Consider the following 19,663-nt stretch of genomic DNA (forward strand, 5'->3'; position numbering starts at 1 on the left):
AAATCTACCAATACCAATGTGCCAGCCTTTTTCTCCTTGGCTGCCTATTTCTGTGGCATTTTCTTTCACTGTGTCAGCCTGCCTCTGCTGCCTCTGCTAATATAGAGCAGTCACCAACAAGTCAAATCTACGATGAGGGCTCCTTCCAAGGAGTGGCCAAGCTGACTATCCTTCTATGTGATCTCTCTTGGCACTACACAAACAGTGAACAGAGGTAGCAAATCTATACCAATCTACAAAGGCAAGTCGGTGATCATATTTCAATATTAACCAAACCTGAACTTCAGAAAACTAAAATGGCTTTACTTTTAAAACATGTTTAGAAGTATTTTATTTAGCAGAACAGTTTCTGCATTGTTCAGCACAATGTAAGGCTCATCCATGCTGCTACTTCAATGTTCTTTCATTCCAACCTTGACTCAGCAGAAAATTGCACTGACATCAATTGCATTGTCCTCATGGCAGGAGGTTACTGGGGTGTGGGAAAGAGCCCCCTTGACCTCTTTTTCACAACAATATTTCTTTTAGGAATGTGTAATGTATTGGGATTTTACTTGAACTGTTTTCACATGTCTTTTGAATGCTGCTTAAGGTTGCTCGATTGAGGTGTCTGTGTAACAGTCACTGACTAGCCAGACATGCAGTCTCCAAAAAGATCATTGGATGATTTGGGGTGGGAATGGGTTCCTTTAAACCTATTGGCCACCGCCTAGTGGCCAACCATATTAGTAGCTGCGCAGAAGCCTCTGATTAAGTTCTGTTCCTGTTTGCCTCAATAAAGAAATGTTCCTGTTTGAAACCTCTTGTCTTGCTTCCTGCCTCCAAAGAACTCACTACACAACAGAACATATTTTTTCATAGATATATCAATCTGTTTTGTGGTGCGGATCACTCAAGTGGGTGAGATTACCATCAACAGCGGGGGGGGGGGGACAGAGGAAAATTGCCTTTGAAAGCAGGTAGGTGTTTCTTTCTCAGACAAGTTACAACGACCACATAGAAGCAGTGTCCAATGACTGAATGAGCAGGAGGGGCAGAAACAGAGTAGAACCAATCACTGGCTATATCATTCCCAGACTCATCACTAAGATATTTCAGAGACTCCATGTGGGAAAATTTATTCTGGGATAAGAAGAATTGGAATATCCCCCTTCCACACTAAAACTTCCCAAAATAATTCTAGATTGCCTGAGTATGAGATAAAAGCAACATTATATGAATATGTCCCTTAAAAAGTAGTTAGCAAGAGGTCCTCTTATTGTAGTAACTGAGATAATGGGCAATTTACGGGCATTTTGGATGAAGATATACTTCTCATCAATATTAGCTCTAAAAACAGTCCAAGTCAATTTGGTTTGCTCTCAGACCTTGAACTACAAATTCAAATAGCATCTTATCTTACTTGAATTTCAAGTCTCCAAATTAAATTGAATTAGGGCTGATTTGCACAGGCCTGCAGGTGGATGGCATTATTTATAAATGTCACAAATAAAATAAATATTTCTGTCCTATTTGAAAGTATAAAGTGATTTGCTAAAATGTAGCTCTCTGCTTTTCTGAAATTGGCTCCAGTTAATGCACATACACAATCAATGGTTAGCTACATTAATATGGCAGTGGGGGATGTAGCCTGCAACTTAACCACAGCGGATAAAATTCTGGTTTCTCTCTTTCTCAGGTGCACTTTTCTTCATGCTAAGTTAGAGTCCTTGCCCTTTCTTTAAGAATCATTAGTCTACCTACCCAGAGAAGTTTCCATTATCTGCTGAGCCACTGACGTGATTGCACCTATCTTAATGATCCTTTCCATCTTTCCATCTTAGTGACATGTGATTGCTAGGTTAGGAGCTTTCTTTCCATACAGATGATTTTGTTTTGTCTTTCTCCAGCTGCTCTGCTTGCAGCATTGAAGCATTGCTTATCGTCAGGGCTACAAACCTTTTGAGTGGAAGCAGACTTTCAAATGACGAGGATGCTACTTGGAAATGAGAGAGAAACGTGGGAAGAAAAAAGTTGTGCAGTGCTTCCTCTCTGTTTGAAATGTTTTTGTTTCATTGGTTTCAGACACATGTGGTTTCCAGATCAGTCTCAATGCCTGGCCCCAATTACCAGCACAACCCCACTTTTTTAAAAAAAAGTAGTTTGCAAAATGGGGAGAAAAAGAATAGCTTATGTGCAACTTGTATATCTAATCAGGCCACAATATTTGGGAGTCCTATTATCCTGATTTAGAACTGTACTCCAACTTGTGGGGAGGAGAAAAGAGAAGAAATATGTGAAATATATAGAAATATATGTGGAAGATTAATAGGTTATGAGAAGTTAATTATAATCTTTAAAATTTCATGGCTAAAATTTGTCCCTTGCTCCTTATTTCAATAAAGCATTACTTACTGATAATCCTATGTGGAAATCTTAAATAATAAACTGGTGCAAATTGTTATGATAATAAAACATTTTAAAAACTTCTTCCATTTCAGGATCATTTAACAAATTCCATAAGCACCATTATTATTACTATTACTACTAATAATAATAATATTCTGCCCCGGGTCACACATGTTTGATAGGCAATATTGAAATTTGATAGGAGAAAGAAAGAGAAGAAGAAAGAGGGAGGGAGGGAGAGAGAGAGAGAGAGAGATGGTAGATAATAGATAATAGATGGAGAGAGAGGGAGGGAGAGGGAGAGAGAGAGAGAATAGATCATCTCAATTCTTTTTACATATGGAAATTTGTGCAAAAGTGTCTAGACAGGAATGGCTTCCTGAGAAGTCAATCACTCCCTACAAAGGAGAATGAATCTAGTACAAGCAGTGTGATGTATTAATGTTAAAGGGTTAATGTTGTAAGTTCATGTTAAACATTGTGTGAGGTAAATAACCGTGACAGGATACACGCGGCAGCTTTTGACAGCTGTCAAAAGCTGCCGCCGGCGAATGCGCAGGCGCGGCAGCTGACAGCTCTCAGCTGTCAGCCCGGCCACCCACCATGCATGCGCAGCCGCCACGAGGATTCCGAACTGTCAAAAAACCCAACGCAGCCGATTGGTTCAGCAGTTCAGGCGGGAGGAGGACGAACGACTGATTGGTCTAGCCAGCTGGCGGTTGGCTATAAAAGAAACAGAAGCAGAGCAGATGATTGTCCGGTACCTCAATAAACAGTTAACTGCAGCCAGCTGTCTCCAAGTAGTCCTTGGGTCGAGCCACTTTACTGGCGATGAGGGTGGGATCTGCTTCTCTCAGCTGAAGTCACGCGCCAAGGAAAAAGAATTCCCGGCGGCCAGAGCAAGTCATGGCTGAAGTCACCGACACAGAAGTTATAACCTCCGTGGACGCGGCGAAGCAGAAAAATGGACCGAGACAGCATGGCCAACCTCGGACACGTCCGAGAGTTCGACATTCGTCACCCAGAGTGATGGGAGTCGCATCTGGGGCAAGTCGAAGGATTCCAGCTGGTCAGCAAGATCACTGAGGACTGGTCCAAAGCTATAGACCTCCTGTATCTCAGCGGCCCGGCGGTATGCGACGTCGCCGTCGGCCTCTTCAGCCCAGAGCCGGTAGCCGAAGTACCCTACGTGGAACTGATGGAGAAACTCAACAAGCACTTTATGCCAACGTGTTCCGAGCTGTACTGGAGGGTACAATTTGTGCGTCTGCTAAGGACATTGCCTCTGCCACAGCCAAAGAGAAAACCACTAGCAGAGTGCTGCAGTGGGTCACTGCCGGGTGGCCAGCTAAGTGCCCAGGACCAGAGTTCCAGCCATACTTTGCTAGGAAACAAGAACTGTCATCCCACTTGGGGTGCATTCTATGGGGCAATAGAGTAGTGGTTCCTGGAAAACCCAGACCTCAAACATTAGGCACACTACACGAAGGACACCCTGGATTGGTGAAAATGAAAGCCCTCGCTAGGAGTTATGTGTGGTGGCCAGGAATAGATAAAAACATCGAGGACCATGTGGCAGGATGCTACCCCTGCCAGTTAGCAAGACCAGCCCCACCTCAGGCCCCAGTCCATAAATGGGAGACAACCAAGAATCCGTGGTCCCGGGTACACTTGGATTTCACAGGGCCCTTTCAGGGACAAACTTTTCTAATAGCTGTGGATAGCTATTCAAAGTGGCTGGAAGTCATTCCAGTCAGCAGCATAACTACAGCCGTCACAGTACAGGTGCTTAGGGGGCTTTTCGCCACACACGGCCTCCCTGATGTTTTGGTCTCAGATAATGGGCCCCAATTTACTTCTCGTGAATTTCAGATATTCACCATGAAGAACTCTATTAGGCATGTCACGTCGGCTCCGTTCCATCCCTCGACTAACAGTATGGCTGAGATTATGGTAAGATCTACAAAAGATGCCCTAAGGAAATTCATCAAAGGAAACTGGCACCGACGACTAGCCCAGTTCTTATTGGCCCAGCACACCACCCCCTGCACAACCACGGGGAAATCACCAGCTGAACTAAGGTGGGGAAGATGACTGATCACCAGGCTGGACAGAATGCACCCTGACAGGACTAATACCAACACAGAGCAACCCCTTCCGCAAAGATCCTTAATGAACGGACAAACCGTTTGGGCAAGGAACTACGCTGGGGGACTTAAGTGGGTGCAGGGGGTTGTCATAGACCAAACAGGACCCTTGTCATATCTCATAGATACTGGCTGCAATGGGCACATCCGACAACACATTGACCAACTAAGAAAAAGAAGCCCCCAAACATAACGGAACGCGAAAACCCTGCAATAGGAGAAGGAGGAGCCCCACAAGAACTTGAACTAGAACTAACCAACCAGGCATTACCAGGGACTGCCCTTCAGCAACTACCAGAACAGGGGGAATGGGAGCCGGGCGCAGAAACACCTCTACGTCGCTCCGAGCGAACAAGGAGACCACCAGCCTACCTACAAGACTATGAATGGGCAGGCAACAAACCGCAACAGAGGGGCGGGGCAGAAACCTGTTCAGGGGAGGGGTAAGGGGTGTGATGTATTAATGTTAAAGGGTTAATGTTATAAGTTCATGTTAAACATTGTGTGAGGTAAATAACCGTGACAGAAGTACACGCGGCAGCTTTTGACAGCTGTCAAAAGCTTCCGCCGGCGAATGCGCAGGCGCGGCAGCTGACAGCTCTCAGCTGTCAGCCCGGCCACTCACCATGCATGCACAGCCGCCATGAGGATTCCGAACTGTCAAAAAACCCAACGCAGCCGATTGGTTCAGCAGTTCAGGCGGGAAGAGGACGAACGACTGATTGGTCTAGCCAGCTGGCGGCTGGCTATAAAAGAAACAGAAGCGGAGCAGATGATTGTCCGGTACCTCAATAAACAGTTAACTGCAGCCAGCTGTCTCCGAGTGGTCCTTGGGTCGAGCCACTTCAAGCAGTCTTTTTACTTTTTGGTGGAAAAGGTGCCTATGAACACCAATGCACCTGGAGGAATGCTCCTAGATGCCTATTAAAAATTTTTCTCATGATATCATTTTATAGAAACCTAACATTTTATCTTCAAAAAATGCTTTTGGGCTTCATAGGAGCTCCAAATGCATTCTTCAAAAATAAACTGATGTCTGGCTACAATTATGTAGTGTGCTTTGGCAGTGTGTCCAAAGCACACTACAGAGATTCTCTACCACAAACTGAGTGGTAGAGAATCTTTCATAGGGGAATTGGTGAGGGATTACTTCATCAATGGGTGTTTTAAAATTGTCCATGCTCATAAGGGCAGCCATTTTGGAAATGGGATGTCTTCCAATAGTAGCCATTTTGTGTCAGCATCCAAGAGTATGGCTTCAAATTCTTCTTGTACTAAATGTCTCAATAAGTTGCCTAGCCCTGTTCTAAATTGTTATACTTTTTCTTATTGTGCCTGAGGGTTTTTTTCTTTTGTATTGAAGGAGGAAGAGAGTAATGTCTAAGCACATACATTTTTCCGCAGAGGAAGTGCTTGGAGACACACTGTCTCATATTGAGTTTCTATGTAAATTCTTGGGTGGGGCAAGAATCTTCTTCTTTCCAAGAGCAAAGCTACACCACATGGGTCAATACACCCAAATTTATTAATAGAAATATCTAGTTACATGCCTTATTTCTCCTGATAGTCAGCAGATCTGATACTAAATCAGGCATATATATTCCAAGTTCTCTTCTATGTAGAACTGCCAAATTTCTTTAATGCTCTGAAAGCCACATATTTGTTGATGGCCACATATATGGTCTCTCCACAGTTTCCTCTGAGATGAAATCACACTAAATTGGAGAAAGCAGATCTGTCTACTGCAGCTTGGGGAGTAGGAGAAGCAGTGGTCTAGGCCTAGTCTTCTTCCCATTTAAGGATTCAGAAAAGAAACTTGACAGAAACCAATATTTCTATAATACAGTCCATAAAAGTTCTGCAAAGCAAATTGAGCTTAGCACTGATTAGTGCAGCCTTAGGGGGAGGACAGAATATGCTTCAAGTGAATATGTAAAAAGAACTGTAGAAAAATGTGTCAGGGTGGGAATCCTCCCAATGAGGTACCAAAATTAGAAGGAAAGATTACTGGTTGGGTCACATGTTTTTTTCAAACTTGGAAACTTTAAAATGTGTGGACTTCAACTCCCAGAATTCTCCCGTCAACATGGGGAAGTAAAAAACACCCAAATGAAAAGAATTCACATTAAAAACATTATCATGGTAAAAAACAAGAAACACATTACTGACACCTGTGGAATAAGTGCCTTCTTCAGGAGAGATCTCCAGCTGTCTTTGATGCTATTACTTTACAAATGCAATAGCTCTGTTCTTCTATCAGTTATGATTTTTTTATGTCTCAGCAGCTAGGCTATGAGCGCAACTTTCAAAAAATTTTGACTACTACTCCCACAATCCTTTGCACTGGCTGCACTTGTTAGGGTCAATAGGGACATCCCAAACCTGGGAATATTGTCTTTCTTAACAGAGGGGAGGACTAAAGCATCTCATTTTTTAATTGGAGAGTGTCCCTTTCTTACCTTAATCCCATGGCCAATATCATCCAGCGTGCTAAAGTCCAGTGGTTTCCTGTAATAGGGCTGTAAAGGCTCAATGTTCTTTGGATAGATGACTTTCTGATAGGGAGGAAATGTCTTGGAAACAGTAAGCATCCCAATTTCACGGCGGGACACTTTCTCCTTATGCATTTCTATCACCTGCAACAGAAAGATATCATGAGAAGGGAGAGACTTGTGTGGCAGGACATAATGGGAAGCTGGAGCAGGAACCATTGCAGCTACTTTCACTAATTAATAGAGCTAGCTGGAATGTAATAGGAAGAATGAAGCCCACATTGCTAGATCAGCTGGGATTCAGTGCTATACTGGTGCTATCTCTTCCAGAACTACTACTTCTCCTAAATAGTGAACACATTTGGCAAGTGTGGATGGAGAAGTATGCAGTATGGATTGACTGGGGAGAACCCAAAGATGTGCAAATATTCTACAGCACAATAAAATTCAGCCTCCCCACCTCAACACCGTCTACAGTGCTCCACAGCTGGCTTTTCACAACTTTGGAGTAGACAGCTATCCCATCATTTCATTCTCAAATAATATTTTTTTGTGGGAGAAAAAAGGGCAGAACCTATATTGGAAAGGTTACAACTGGAGGATGACCTTGTTCGATTTACTGTGAAATTCCATGAGCAAAGCAAGATTATTTCAAGAGCAGCAACCAGAGAATGGATTCTTGAATTTGATTGTTTCCCTTCCCTTCCCTATTCCTTTACTACTGTTAAGTCAGCCTTTCCATATTGATCAATTCCAGTAACACAGCTACAACTCTCAGAAGTCCAGTTTGTCTGGGAACTCTGGAGATTGTGTCTCATCACATTTAGAAAGTATCAGTTTTGAGAAGACATGACTGCATGGTGGAGGATCCATTGTTTTGTTTAAAGCTCAATAGATTATTAGTCTAATAATATTATTAGTCTAATTTGTATTATTAATCTAATAAAATTACAAATTATAAGCAATATTGAGAACCAGTTTGGTGTAATAAGAGTTTTAGTCCCAACTTGGACACATGCTCGGTAACTCTGAGCCAGTCGTGACCTGAAGACATGGTTGTTCCAACAAGCGGGCCTGGACTGACCATGGTTTTTAATTTGGTTTTTATTGTGTTAATTGTCCCATATTTCTTATATTCATTGTTTAATTCTTTTTTTAATTTTTGTATTTTATGTCTCTTAATTTTTATTGTTGTGAGCCACCCTGAGTCCTTAGGGAGAAGGGCGGCATATAAATTTAATAAATCCTAAATCCTAAATCCAGTCTCTCTTTCTCAGCCCTTGGAAGAAAGCAATGCAAACCACTTGGGAAATATTGTGAAGAAAACTGCATGTTGGAAATGACACAAAAAGAGAGAGAGAGAGATCCATTAATAATCTGATGAATGCTCATTCATTTTCAGGGGAAAACTGCACTTAGCTTTTGGGAGCAAGTCAAACAAATAAAGCATGCAGAGCCAGCACAAAGATTATATTTGATTTAATTTACATTAACCTTGATACAATGTAGTTCATATAATTATTTGCCCTGAATTTAATTATTTCCCTCCTTCCTATCAAAGTACATATTCCAGTTCATTAATTGAGAATTACTGAGATCCCCACTCAGTACTCAATACTTAGGAGAGGCAGAGGTTGGTTATCTCAGTGCTGTCCAACCCTAATGGGACCTACAGTCCTGGGGCTTATAAAATAGGCTATACCAGAAGGAATGTTGACCTGTTTATTCCTTAAGTTCCTAAGAAAGAATGTACATTTATCATTGTTTGAGATCATGAATGTGAGGTATTGCTGTAAAAAATTAAATGAGAAAACAGGATTGCAGCACCTAGGACTGAAATCTGGCCATTATTTCATGATTTGAGGCAAAATAATAATGAGATTGCATCAAACTGCAAACCAAGGAAATTGAGAAGCAGTCACTGTGCAGTGAGAACATCCTAGGGGCTGATTTAAGTATTTCTGAGGAAGGCAGAGAAAGGAACTCTCTAGGGTCTTGAGCATATTCTCACTTTGCAAGACTCATTATACCACAGGTCTGCAACCCGCGGCTCTGGAGCCGCATGCGGCTCTTTCAGCCGTCTCCTGCGGCTCCCAGTCCTCTGCCATGTGCAGTCCAAAAAAAAAGTGGGACTAAAAAATTTCAACCAATCAATTCAAATATGCAGGGTAGGTGCATATCTCGCCTTGGCTCCACTCTTCAGTCAAACCCTGTTCTGCGCATGTGCGCATGTACACACATGCGCACAAATTTTTTGCGGCTCCCAGTTTTCCTTTCGTGAGGGAACCGGTTCCAAGTGGCTCTTTCACTGTTTCAGGTTGCTGACCCCTGCATTATACCTTTTGTTTGGTTAGGCATTTTGGGTTACAAATAACCTTTGTTATTTGTAACTAAAGACTTACGGCTTTATGTGTTATGCAAAATGTGGTTCAGTGCAATATGTGAACTCAGCTACTTGTTGATAGCCAATGAAAACAATACTGAGAAGGATAGACCAGATCTCATTTGGTAGAAAGAAACTTCCCTCTTCTGCTGTTTAAACTGATTTGAACCAGAGATCACTGGTTCATAGTTCCTCTCCTACCACCAGCTTTACATCTCTCTGGCAGAAAACCAAACACACCTAAATTGTTTATCATTACACACCACATTATTTGGCCAGCACAAATAAGAGCATTGTGTCTAGTTCTTCTTGAAACACCATATGAATTAGGAAGTGAAGCTTCCTAAAGCAAGGAAAGCATCCCAGGCTAGATTGAACCTCAACCTTGATTTTTTTTTCAACATTTCACTTATTTTCTATCTGCTGAAAGAAAATATTTGCAGCTGCCAAATCATCATCTAAATGCACAATTCTCAGATTATGAGCATGATAATCTAGAAGAAACAATTTAATCTAAAATTGAAATAGATTAAACAGAAATTTAATTAAAATCAGGTTTTTTTTTCTTTTTGTCCAAGAGAGACTTGCAGGTAAAAGAAAATCATATCTGATTCCTGCACAATTTTTGCAAAGCAAATTTTGGGACCCAGTTTCAACAAACTCTAACTGCAGTTTGACCATTAAAGTTATTCTCTCCCGACAAACACGCATGCATGCACACACACACACATAATGCACACATCTCCCTTGGTTATATAAAAGTATAGATGTTTTGGAAATATAAAGCAAGTGAAATAGTACAGATGATTAATCCATTCCATTTATGCTTCCTGATCACATGTGTTCTATTTTATTTTATTTTTGTTCTTACTCTTAGGAAACAGGAAAACCATCAAGCAGGTCCCCAGTCTCACCCCAGTAACAGGAAGAGGGATCTGATATCTGCTGGGAACAGGCATACATCTTCACATACTTTCAGTAAGAAGTGGAGAGAAGAGAATCCATTGATTCAAAAAAGTTTAGAATCCAGGGATGGGACTGCTTTGTGAGATTAACAGTGACTCAGAGGGTAAGGAAATTCCCTGAAAAAAAGTAGACAATGGCTCTCCATATATTCACCAACTTCCCATCTCAGAAAACATGAAAAACAATCCAACAATAAGAAACAAACCGCTTATGTTGGGGAAATAACCATACAATTAAATGGCATGCAAACAATTATCACAAGGCCAATCACAAAAAACCTGCCCGGGAGCTATAGAAAACATGTTAATCTTACAATTGCCTCTCATTTACATTACATGTGATTTGAACCATTGGACATTCATGTTTACTATAAATATTTACAATACCCATGTATAATATGTAAGGATTTGAGTTGGTTGCTTCGCTAGGATAACTTTGCTTGTTATTTTGCCAAGCACATTAGACAGTTAAATGGATGGGGGGAAAATGAGCTCTGAAAATACCAGACTGAAGTACCAGACTGAACTTGGAAGATACTGAACTGAGATACTGAACAGCTTGTCAAAGCCTCCAGCTGTGGTATTTCTCAACAACGCCACCAAAGATACTTACAAAAAGAGAGATTGGGGGTTTACCTTGAATGCTGCAAGCTTGGATGTTAGTAAGCTAACAATATAGGAAGAGGTTGAAGGAGGAATCAATAGATGCATACAAGACTTCTCATGCCAACCACGGAAGTTAACAACAGGAAAAATGTTCAGAATTTCAAAAAAAACCACAATCTAGCCCCAATATCTTCCACATGGTGTCTTCATAGTGTCTGCTGAAGCAGGATTCTTGCTCACCTGTTCAATGGAACAAACATTGGCTTCCACTTGTTGGAGATGGGTGGTCTGCAAGTCAAATATTTTGAGGATGTTTCTAGCTAGGCTATTGATTTGATAGGTCACACTGGCTAATGACTGAACTGTGAAAGCCATGGTTTCCTTTAGGGCTTTTCGTTTGTCTTGTGCCTATAAGTTAAAAAAGACCATAAAGAGGATGAAAGACAATTATGCAAGAAATCAGAACAATTGAAGCACATAAAACTGAATTCCTGCTGATTACTCCTCATATGGCAGGTATTCAGGAAGGGAGGGCATAACTTTAACTGGATGATCCAGGTTTTAATTTATATTAAGCCAGGGAAATCTATGTCTCCAACATACCCCAGCCTAGTTTTCTTAGAGGAGCTGGAGTAGGGTTCCTATAGCCCCAGGCTGCAGATCCCATCCATTAAGTTGGATAGAAATGATGACAGTTATAGTCCATTTGGAAGTCACAAGGCTGGGGGAGGCTTTAAACCATAATCATCATTAGAAAGCATTCTCATTGGTGTAATACTATTCATTATTTAATGACTCCCAGGCTTCAATCAACATGTATTCTTCTGTCTATCAAATATATTAAATTGTCATATTGCCTGGAAAAATAATAAGCTTTTCTTCTATTCTCTGTGATAGTACTCCTAATCTAAGAAGAGCAGTTATTTCCAGCCACTACAATAGAGTAGCTGGCTCACACAAACACTAAATTCTAACCTGACTTAATAAAATATAATTCCTATGTTCATATGACACACTGCATATGTTTTCTATGTTATTTGCATTATTACAAATAAGAACTTTTAGGGATTTGCATGATCACCTCGATCCACAACATGTCCAGTCTCCACAGAGGGGTCAAGTAGAGGGGAAGTGATGAATGATACTGACTACTTCCCTTTCATACATGTCTTTAATATTGCAAGCAGATATGAAAGGTTTGTGTCATGCATCATGACACAATATTGATGCCAAAATATTGCACTGTGTCACGACAGTGGCATCATTGTGACTAACTGAAGATGCAGTAGAGTACACTATGATCTTACATATACTGTACTCTAGCAAATATAGTATTGTACTATATACAGTTGACTGAAGATCAGTACACTCCTATCTGGGATTGTTGCTTCTACTGAGCATTCAGCTTTAGGAAGGACACACATGGAGTGGTGGTGAGAAAAGAAAGAGATACCCCTGGTGATCAATGTGGTGACGGATGTTTCAGCCAGATCAGCCTCACAACATTAGTTACATATCATGGCCAGAGCATTGTCTTTGTTTGTATCATCATCTCTCCATCAGTTTGCAGGCCTCCTGACTTCCCATATTTCAATTAAATGTGAAGGGAAGACATCAGGAGACAACTGCTCCCATGGAAACTTGCAGTATCAATGTTACTATTACTGCTAAGAGAAAAAGTTCTGTTTTTGAGAAATGCTTGGGAAATTTCTTTCCCCCTCTTATATACAATTTCTTTGGCTACAAACAGGTAGAGAATGTCAAAATACAATTTATGCTTAGCTCTACTTTATGGATTTATAGTCCACAGGAAGTTCCTTTCTATCAGACTAGATCTTTGAGCAAACTATTTCAATATTATCCATAACACCTTTCTCCAACTTGGAATCCATTAGCTTGGAGCAGACTAGAATGAAAATCTTTTAATTGTAATAGATATGGCAATAATACAGTGATATTGCCAAATGGGGCAATACCCAAACTTTTATATAGTTTTGGGATGGGGCAGGAAAAAAAAGCAAAATAAATACATAAATACACCCATCTCAATCTTTATTTTTTTTTAAAAAAAAAAGAATGTTGCATTGCTGAAATTTGTGATTTGTCACCCAATTTGGCAGTGCAACTTTGAATTGCAATTTTGGAAACTATATCAGTTGCAGAAAGAAGGCAGTAGAAATACAATTTTCTCACTCTTGCTTTAGGTGTTTTCAGTTCCTCCTCCATTGCCACCAGGCTCCTCAATTTATACTAACAGCAGAGAGTATCGAAAGTCTCAACTCCGCATTGACCTGTTCCCATTTAGATTCAAGATATTCTTCAGCAAGTTCTGCAATGTTATAGCTAATGCAGGTGCTACCTTTCCCTGGCAGCTGCACATATATTCAGCTGCCTGAGAGCCTAGTCCAGATACTGCATTGCTGAAGCGAGGGTACTCCACTGTTTCTCTCTATGCTAGCTCAAGCTAGGCTGTCCTTAACTTTTCCCCCACTGAAACTCACCTGCTCATAGTTGCTGTCACAATAATCTGCCACTTTGAGGAGGTTGCTATAGTTCTGTTGTAGAACATCTCTTGCAGACGGTATGGAGTCCTGCATCAGCTGCTGAAACTCAGACATGTCGCCACTTAATTGTGCCGGATTCACCACTTCCTTCTTATAGCAGACACTGTTTCAGCAGAGAAGTTTCGAACAGTCTGGCTGGAAACTATTTTATACTTGATTTGCCTCCAGTGACAATGCTGATCCCACCCCTTTTGCTCACCAAGACAAATATCCTGCTGATATCTGGAGATTTATTGTAAAAGATGCAAAAAAAAGGTGCCACTTATCCATCTCTGAAGCAGAACTAGCTTCCTTCTTGAGATTTTGAAAATCTACTCAATGAGTAGAAAAGTTATGATAATGAACTGAGAAAATGTTGGGAGGGCAGAATTGGCAGAGTTGATAAGAGAGGAAACCATGTATTTTTAGACCAATGCTTGTTTTACTGACTTTTCTTACAACAGTCCCTGAAAGATCAACTCTTTCCATATTATTCACAATACATATTTCAAGCAAACTCAGAAAGTCCACTGTTGTTTTATTTATATTTGGAAAGTTGCTGGTAGTTCATAGCAAGTCTTCCCTCTTTGGCTCTGTCCCCCTTGATCTGGATCCTGGTCCCTCTTTTGGATATTCTTCAATTTTCCCATACCTTTAAGCACTGTAGTTTCTTTCAGTGGCTCCATCTAAGACTAAGGATCCAATGCAGGTAGTCCTCAAGTTACAACAGTTTGTTTAGTGACCATTCAAAGTTACAATAGCACTAAAATTGATTTACGACCATTTTTCACACTTATGACTGTTGCAGCATTCCCGTGGGCGTGTGATCAAAATTCACAGGCTTGACAACTGACTCATATTTATGACAGTTGCAGTATGCCAGGGTTATGTTGTCACCTTCCGTGACCTTCTGACAAGTAAAAAGTCCATAGGGAAGAGAGATTCACTTAACTAAATTAACAACTGAAGAGATTTACTTAACAAATGTAGCAAGAAAGGTTGTAAAATGGGGCAAAATTCACTTAAAAAATATCTCACTTAGCAACAGAAATTTTGTGCTCAACTGTGGTCGTACCTGTATGAACATCTGATTTTGGTCTTTAGAACCATGCAATGCAAGACTCCATTTTACCTTTCCTTATATTCTCCCTCTCAGTTCCATCTTCCTGGGTAGGTTTTGCAACCTCACCGTTATTTTGGGCTATGTCATCTACCCTCTTAATATCTTCAGCTTTAAAAGCTTTTTGGGACATGGTCACCAAAATGTGGAATGAGTATCCTAACAATGTTTAATATATTTAAGAAAGGTTTAGAAATACATCAGTACAGGTATAGTAAAAAAAGTGGACATTTATGAGTGAGTGATGCTGTAAAATATGATTCTTAGCAAGGATTGTATTTTATTTTTCCATGTTATTGTTTTATCTCCTTCATGGATTACTGCCTTGTCGTGGCGAAGGGGCTTGCGCAACTCAATGAAGCTATGAGCTATGCCATGCAGGGCCACCCAAGACAGACAGGTCATAGCAGAGAGTTCTGACAAAACGTGATCCACTGGAGAAGGAAATGGCAACCCACTCCAGTATCTTTGCCATGAAAACCCCATGGACAGTTCCAAAAGGCAAAAAGATATGATGCTGGAAGATGAGCCCCTCAGGTCGGAAGGCGTCCAATATGCTACTGGGGAAGAGCAGAGGGCTAGTACTAGTAGCGCCAGAAAGAATGAAGCGACTGAGCCAAAGCTGAAAGGACGCTCAGCTGTGGATGTATCTGGTGGTGAAAGGAAAGTCCGATGCTGTAAAGATTTTTTCTCCATGGGAACCTGGAATGTAAAATCCATGAATCAAGGCAAGCTGGACGTGGTCAAACAAGAGATGACAAGACTGAACATCGACATCTTAGGAATCAGCGAACTAAAATGAACAGGAATGGATGAATTTAATTCAGATGACCATCAGGTATACTACTGTGGGCAAGAATCCCTCAGAAGAAATGAAGTAGCCTTCATAGTCAATAAAGGAGTAGGAAAAGCAACACTGGGATACAATCCTCAAAATGACAGAATGATCTCAGTTCGAATCCAAGGCAAACAATTCAATATTATAGTAGTCCAAGTCTATGCCCCAACCACCAGTGCTGAAGAGGATGAAATTGACCGGTTCTATGAAGCCCTACAGCACCTTATAGAACTAACACCAAAAAATGATGTCCTTATCATCATGGGGGATTGGCATGCTAAAGTAGGAAGCCAAAAGATAACCGGAATAACAGGCAAGTTTGGCCTTGGAATACAAAATGAAGCAGGGCACAGGCTGATAGAATTTTGTCAAGAGAATATGATGGTCATAGCAAACACTCTTTTCCAACAACCCAAGAGATGGTTCTACACATGGACATCACCAGACAGTCAGCACAGAAATCAGATTGACTATGTGCTCTGCAGCCAAAGATGGAGAAGCTCTATACAGTCGGTAAAAACAAGACCAGGAGCTGACTGTGGCTCAGACCATGAGCTTCTCGTTGCAAAATTTAGGCTTAAACTGAAGAAAGTAGGGAAAAGCACTAGGCCACTCAGGTAAGAACTAAATCATATCCCTGATGAATATACAGTAGAGGTGACAAATAGATTTAAGGAATTAGATCAGATAGACAGAGTGCCTGAAGAACTATGGACAGAGGTTCGCAACATTATACAAGAGGTAGCAACTAAAACCATCCCAAAGAAAAAGAAATGCAAAAAAGCAAAATGGCTGTCTGAGGAAGCTTTGCAAATAGCTGAGGAAAGGAGGGAAGTGAAATGCAAGGGAGAAAAAGATACACCCAATTGAATGCAGAATTCCAGAGAATAGCTAGAAGAGATAAGAATGCCTTCTTAAATGAACACTGCAAAGAAATAATAGAAAACAATAGAATAGGGAGGACCAGAGATATCTTCAAAAAAATTAGAGAGATGAAGGGAACGTTTCATGCAAAAATGGGCATGATAAAGGACCAAAATGGCAGGGACCTAGCAGAGGCAGAAGAGATTAAGAAGAGGTGGCAAAATTACACACAAGATCTATATAAGAATGAGCTTCACATCCCTGAGAACCACGATGAGGTGGTCACTGACCTCGAGCCAGACATCATAGAATGTGAAGTGAAGTGGGCCTTAGGAAAACTGAGCAACAACAAAGCTAGTGGAGTTGACAGTATTCCAGCTGAGCTATTCAAAATCTTAAAAGACGATGCAGTAAAAGTGCTACACTCAATTTGCCAGCAATTTGGAAAACTCAACAGTGGCCACAGGATTGGAAAAGATCAGTTTACATTCGAATTCCAAAGAAAGGCAGTGCCAAAGAATGTTCAAACTATCACACCATTGCACTCATTTCACATGCTACTAAAGTTATGCTTAAAATCCTACAAGCTAGACCCCAGCAGTATGTGGATCGAGAACTACCAGAAGTACAGGCAGGATTTCAAAGAGGCAGAGGAACTAGAGATCAAATTGCCAACATACGCTGGATCATAGAGAAAGCTAGAGAGTTCCAGAAAAACATCTACTTCTGCTTCATTGACTATGCTAAAGCCTTTCATTGTGTGGATCACAACAAACTGTGGCAAGTTCTTAAAGAGATGGGAGTACCAGACCATCTTATTTGTCTCTTGAGAAACCTATATGCGGGTCAAGAAGCAACAGTGAGAACTGGACACGGAACCACTGATTGGTTCAAAATTGGGAAAGGAGTCTGGCAAGGCTGTATACTGTCGCCCTGCCTATTTAACTTTCTCAGATCATGAGAAAGGCAGGGGTAGATGAATCAAAAGTTGGAATTAAGATTGCTGGGAGAAATATCAACAACCTAAGATATGCAGATGATACCACTCTAATGGCAGAAAGTGAAGAGGAACTAAAGAGCCTCTTGTTGCGGGTGAAGAAAGAGAGTGCAAAAGTTGGGTTGAAATGTAACATTAAGAAAACCAAGATCATGGTGTCCAGCCCTCTCAATTCCTGGCAAATAGATGGAGAAGAAATGGAGGTAGTGACAGATTTTATTTTCCTGGGTCCCAAGATCACTGCAGATGGGGATTGCAACCAAGAAATTAAAAGGCGCTTGCTCCTGGGGAGGAAAGCTATGGCAAATCTAGACAGCACACTAAAAAGCAGAGACATCACCCTGCCAACAAAAGTGCATATAGTCAAGGCTATAGTCTTCCCAGTTGCAATGTATGGCTGTGAAAGTTGGACTATAAGAAAGGCTGAGCACCAAAGAATTGAGGTCTTTGAACTATTTATTTTTTATTTTTATTTTGTTGTTGTTAGCTGCGAAGTCGTGTCCGACCCATCGCGACCCTATGGACAACATTCCTCCAGGCCTTCCTGTCCTCTACCATCTTCTGGAGTCCATTTAAGCTCACGCCTACTGCTTCAGTGACTCCATCCAGCCACCTCATTCTCTTTCATCCCCTTCTTCTCTTGCCCTCAACCTTTCCCAGCATTAGGCTCTTCTCCAGTGAGTCCTTCCTTCTCATTAGGTGGCCAAAGTACTTGAGTTTTAGCTTCAGGATCTGGCCTTCTAAAGAGCAGTCAGGGTTGATCTCCTCTAGGACTGACCGGTTTGATCGCCTTGCAGTCCAAGGGACTCGCAGGAGTCTTCTCCAGCACCACAGTTCAAAGGCCTCAATTCTTTGGCGCTCAGCCTTTCTTATGGTCCAACTTTCACTGCCATACATTGCAACTGGGAAGACCATAGCCTTGACTATACGCACTTTTGTTGACAGGGTGATGTCTCTGCTTTTTAGTGTGCTGTCTAGATTTGCCATGGCTTTCCTCCCCAGGAGCAAGCGTCTTTTAATTTCTTGGCTACAGTCCCCATCTGCAGTGATCTTGGAGCCCAGGAAAATAAAATCTGTCACTACCTCCATTTCTTCCCCATCTATTTGCCAGGAATTGAGAGGGCCAGATGCCATGATCTTGGTTTTCTTAATGTTAAGTTTCAACCCAAGTTTTGCACTCTCCTTCTTCACCCGCAACAAGAGGCTCTTTAGTTCTTCTTCACTTTCTGCCATTAGAGTGGTATCATCTGCGTATCTTAGGTTGTTGATATTTCTTCCGGCAATCTTAATTCCAACTTTTGATTCATCTAGCCCTGCCTTTCTCATGATGTGCTCTGCATATAAGTTAAATAGGCAGGGCGACAGTATACAGCCTTGCTGGACTCCTTTCCCAATTTTGAACCAATCAGTGGTTCCGTGTCCAGTTCTCACTGTTGCTTCTTGATCCGCATATAGGTTTCTCAAGAGACAAATAAGATGGTCTGGTACTCCCATCTCTTTAAGAACTTGCCACAGTTTGTTATGATCCACACAATCAAAGGCTTTAGCATAGTCAATGAAGCAGAAGTAGATATTTTTCTGGAACTCCCTAGCTTTCTCCATGATCCAGCGTATGTTGGCAATTTGATCTCTAGTTCCTCTGCCTCTTCGAAATCCTGCCTGCACTTCTGGTAGTTCTCGATCCACATACTGCTGAAGTCTAGCTTGTAGGATTTTAAGCATGACTTTACTAGCATGAGAAATGAGTGCAATGGTGCGATAGTTTGAACATTCTTTGGCACTGCCTTTCTTTGGAATTGGAATGTAAACTGATCTTTTCCAATCCTGTGGCCATTGTTGAGTTTTCCAAATTTGCTGGCAAATTGAGTGTAGCACTTTTACTGCATCGTCTTTTAAGATTTTGAATAGCTCAGCTGGAATACTGTCACTTCCACTAGCTTTGTTGTTGCTCAGCTTTTCTAAGGCCCACTTCACTTCACATTCTAGGATGTCTGGCTCGAGGTCAGTGACCACCTCATTGTGATTATCAGGGACGTTAAGCTCATTCTTGTATAGTTCTTCTGTGTAATTTTGCCACCTCTTCTTAATCTCTTCTGCCTCTGTTAGGTCCCTGCCATTTTGGTCCTTTATCATGCCCATTTTTGCATTAAACGTTCCCTTCATTTCTCCAATTTTCTTGAAAAGATCTCTGGTCCTCCCTATTCTATTATTTTATTCTATTTCTTTGCACTGTTCATTTAAGAAGGCATTCTTATCTCTTCTAGCTATTCTCTGGAATTCTGCATTCAATTGGGTGTATCTTTCTTTTTCTCCCTTGCCT

General features: G+C 41.2%; 1 protein-coding gene across 6 annotated transcripts in view; it reads right to left on the bottom strand.

Moving 5' to 3' along the window:
• Window positions 1–19,663, bottom strand: part of ABI3 (ABI family member 3) — a 46,706-nt gene that overhangs the window by 8,417 nt on the left and 18,626 nt on the right. For 2 of the 6 annotated variants that reach the window (XM_081346333.1, XM_081346330.1), the window contains exons 1-3: window positions 13,483–13,713; window positions 11,222–11,389; window positions 6,995–7,171 (exon numbers count right to left, since the gene is read on the bottom strand). In XM_081346333.1, the coding sequence (XP_081202459.1) occupies window positions 6,995–7,171; window positions 11,222–11,389; window positions 13,483–13,599 (462 nt within the window). In that variant the 5' untranslated portion in view covers window positions 13,600–13,713. Of the gene's footprint in view, window positions 1–6,994; window positions 7,172–11,221; window positions 11,390–13,482; window positions 13,714–19,663 lie in introns of those variants that run through there. The other 4 variants (XM_081346334.1, XM_081346332.1, XM_081346331.1 and 1 more) reach the window with 3 other exon arrangements.

The sequence above is a fragment of the Vipera berus genome (genome assembly GCF_964194415.1).
Source record: "Vipera berus genome assembly, chromosome: Z".
Lineage (NCBI taxonomy): Eukaryota > Metazoa > Chordata > Lepidosauria > Squamata > Viperidae > Vipera > Vipera berus.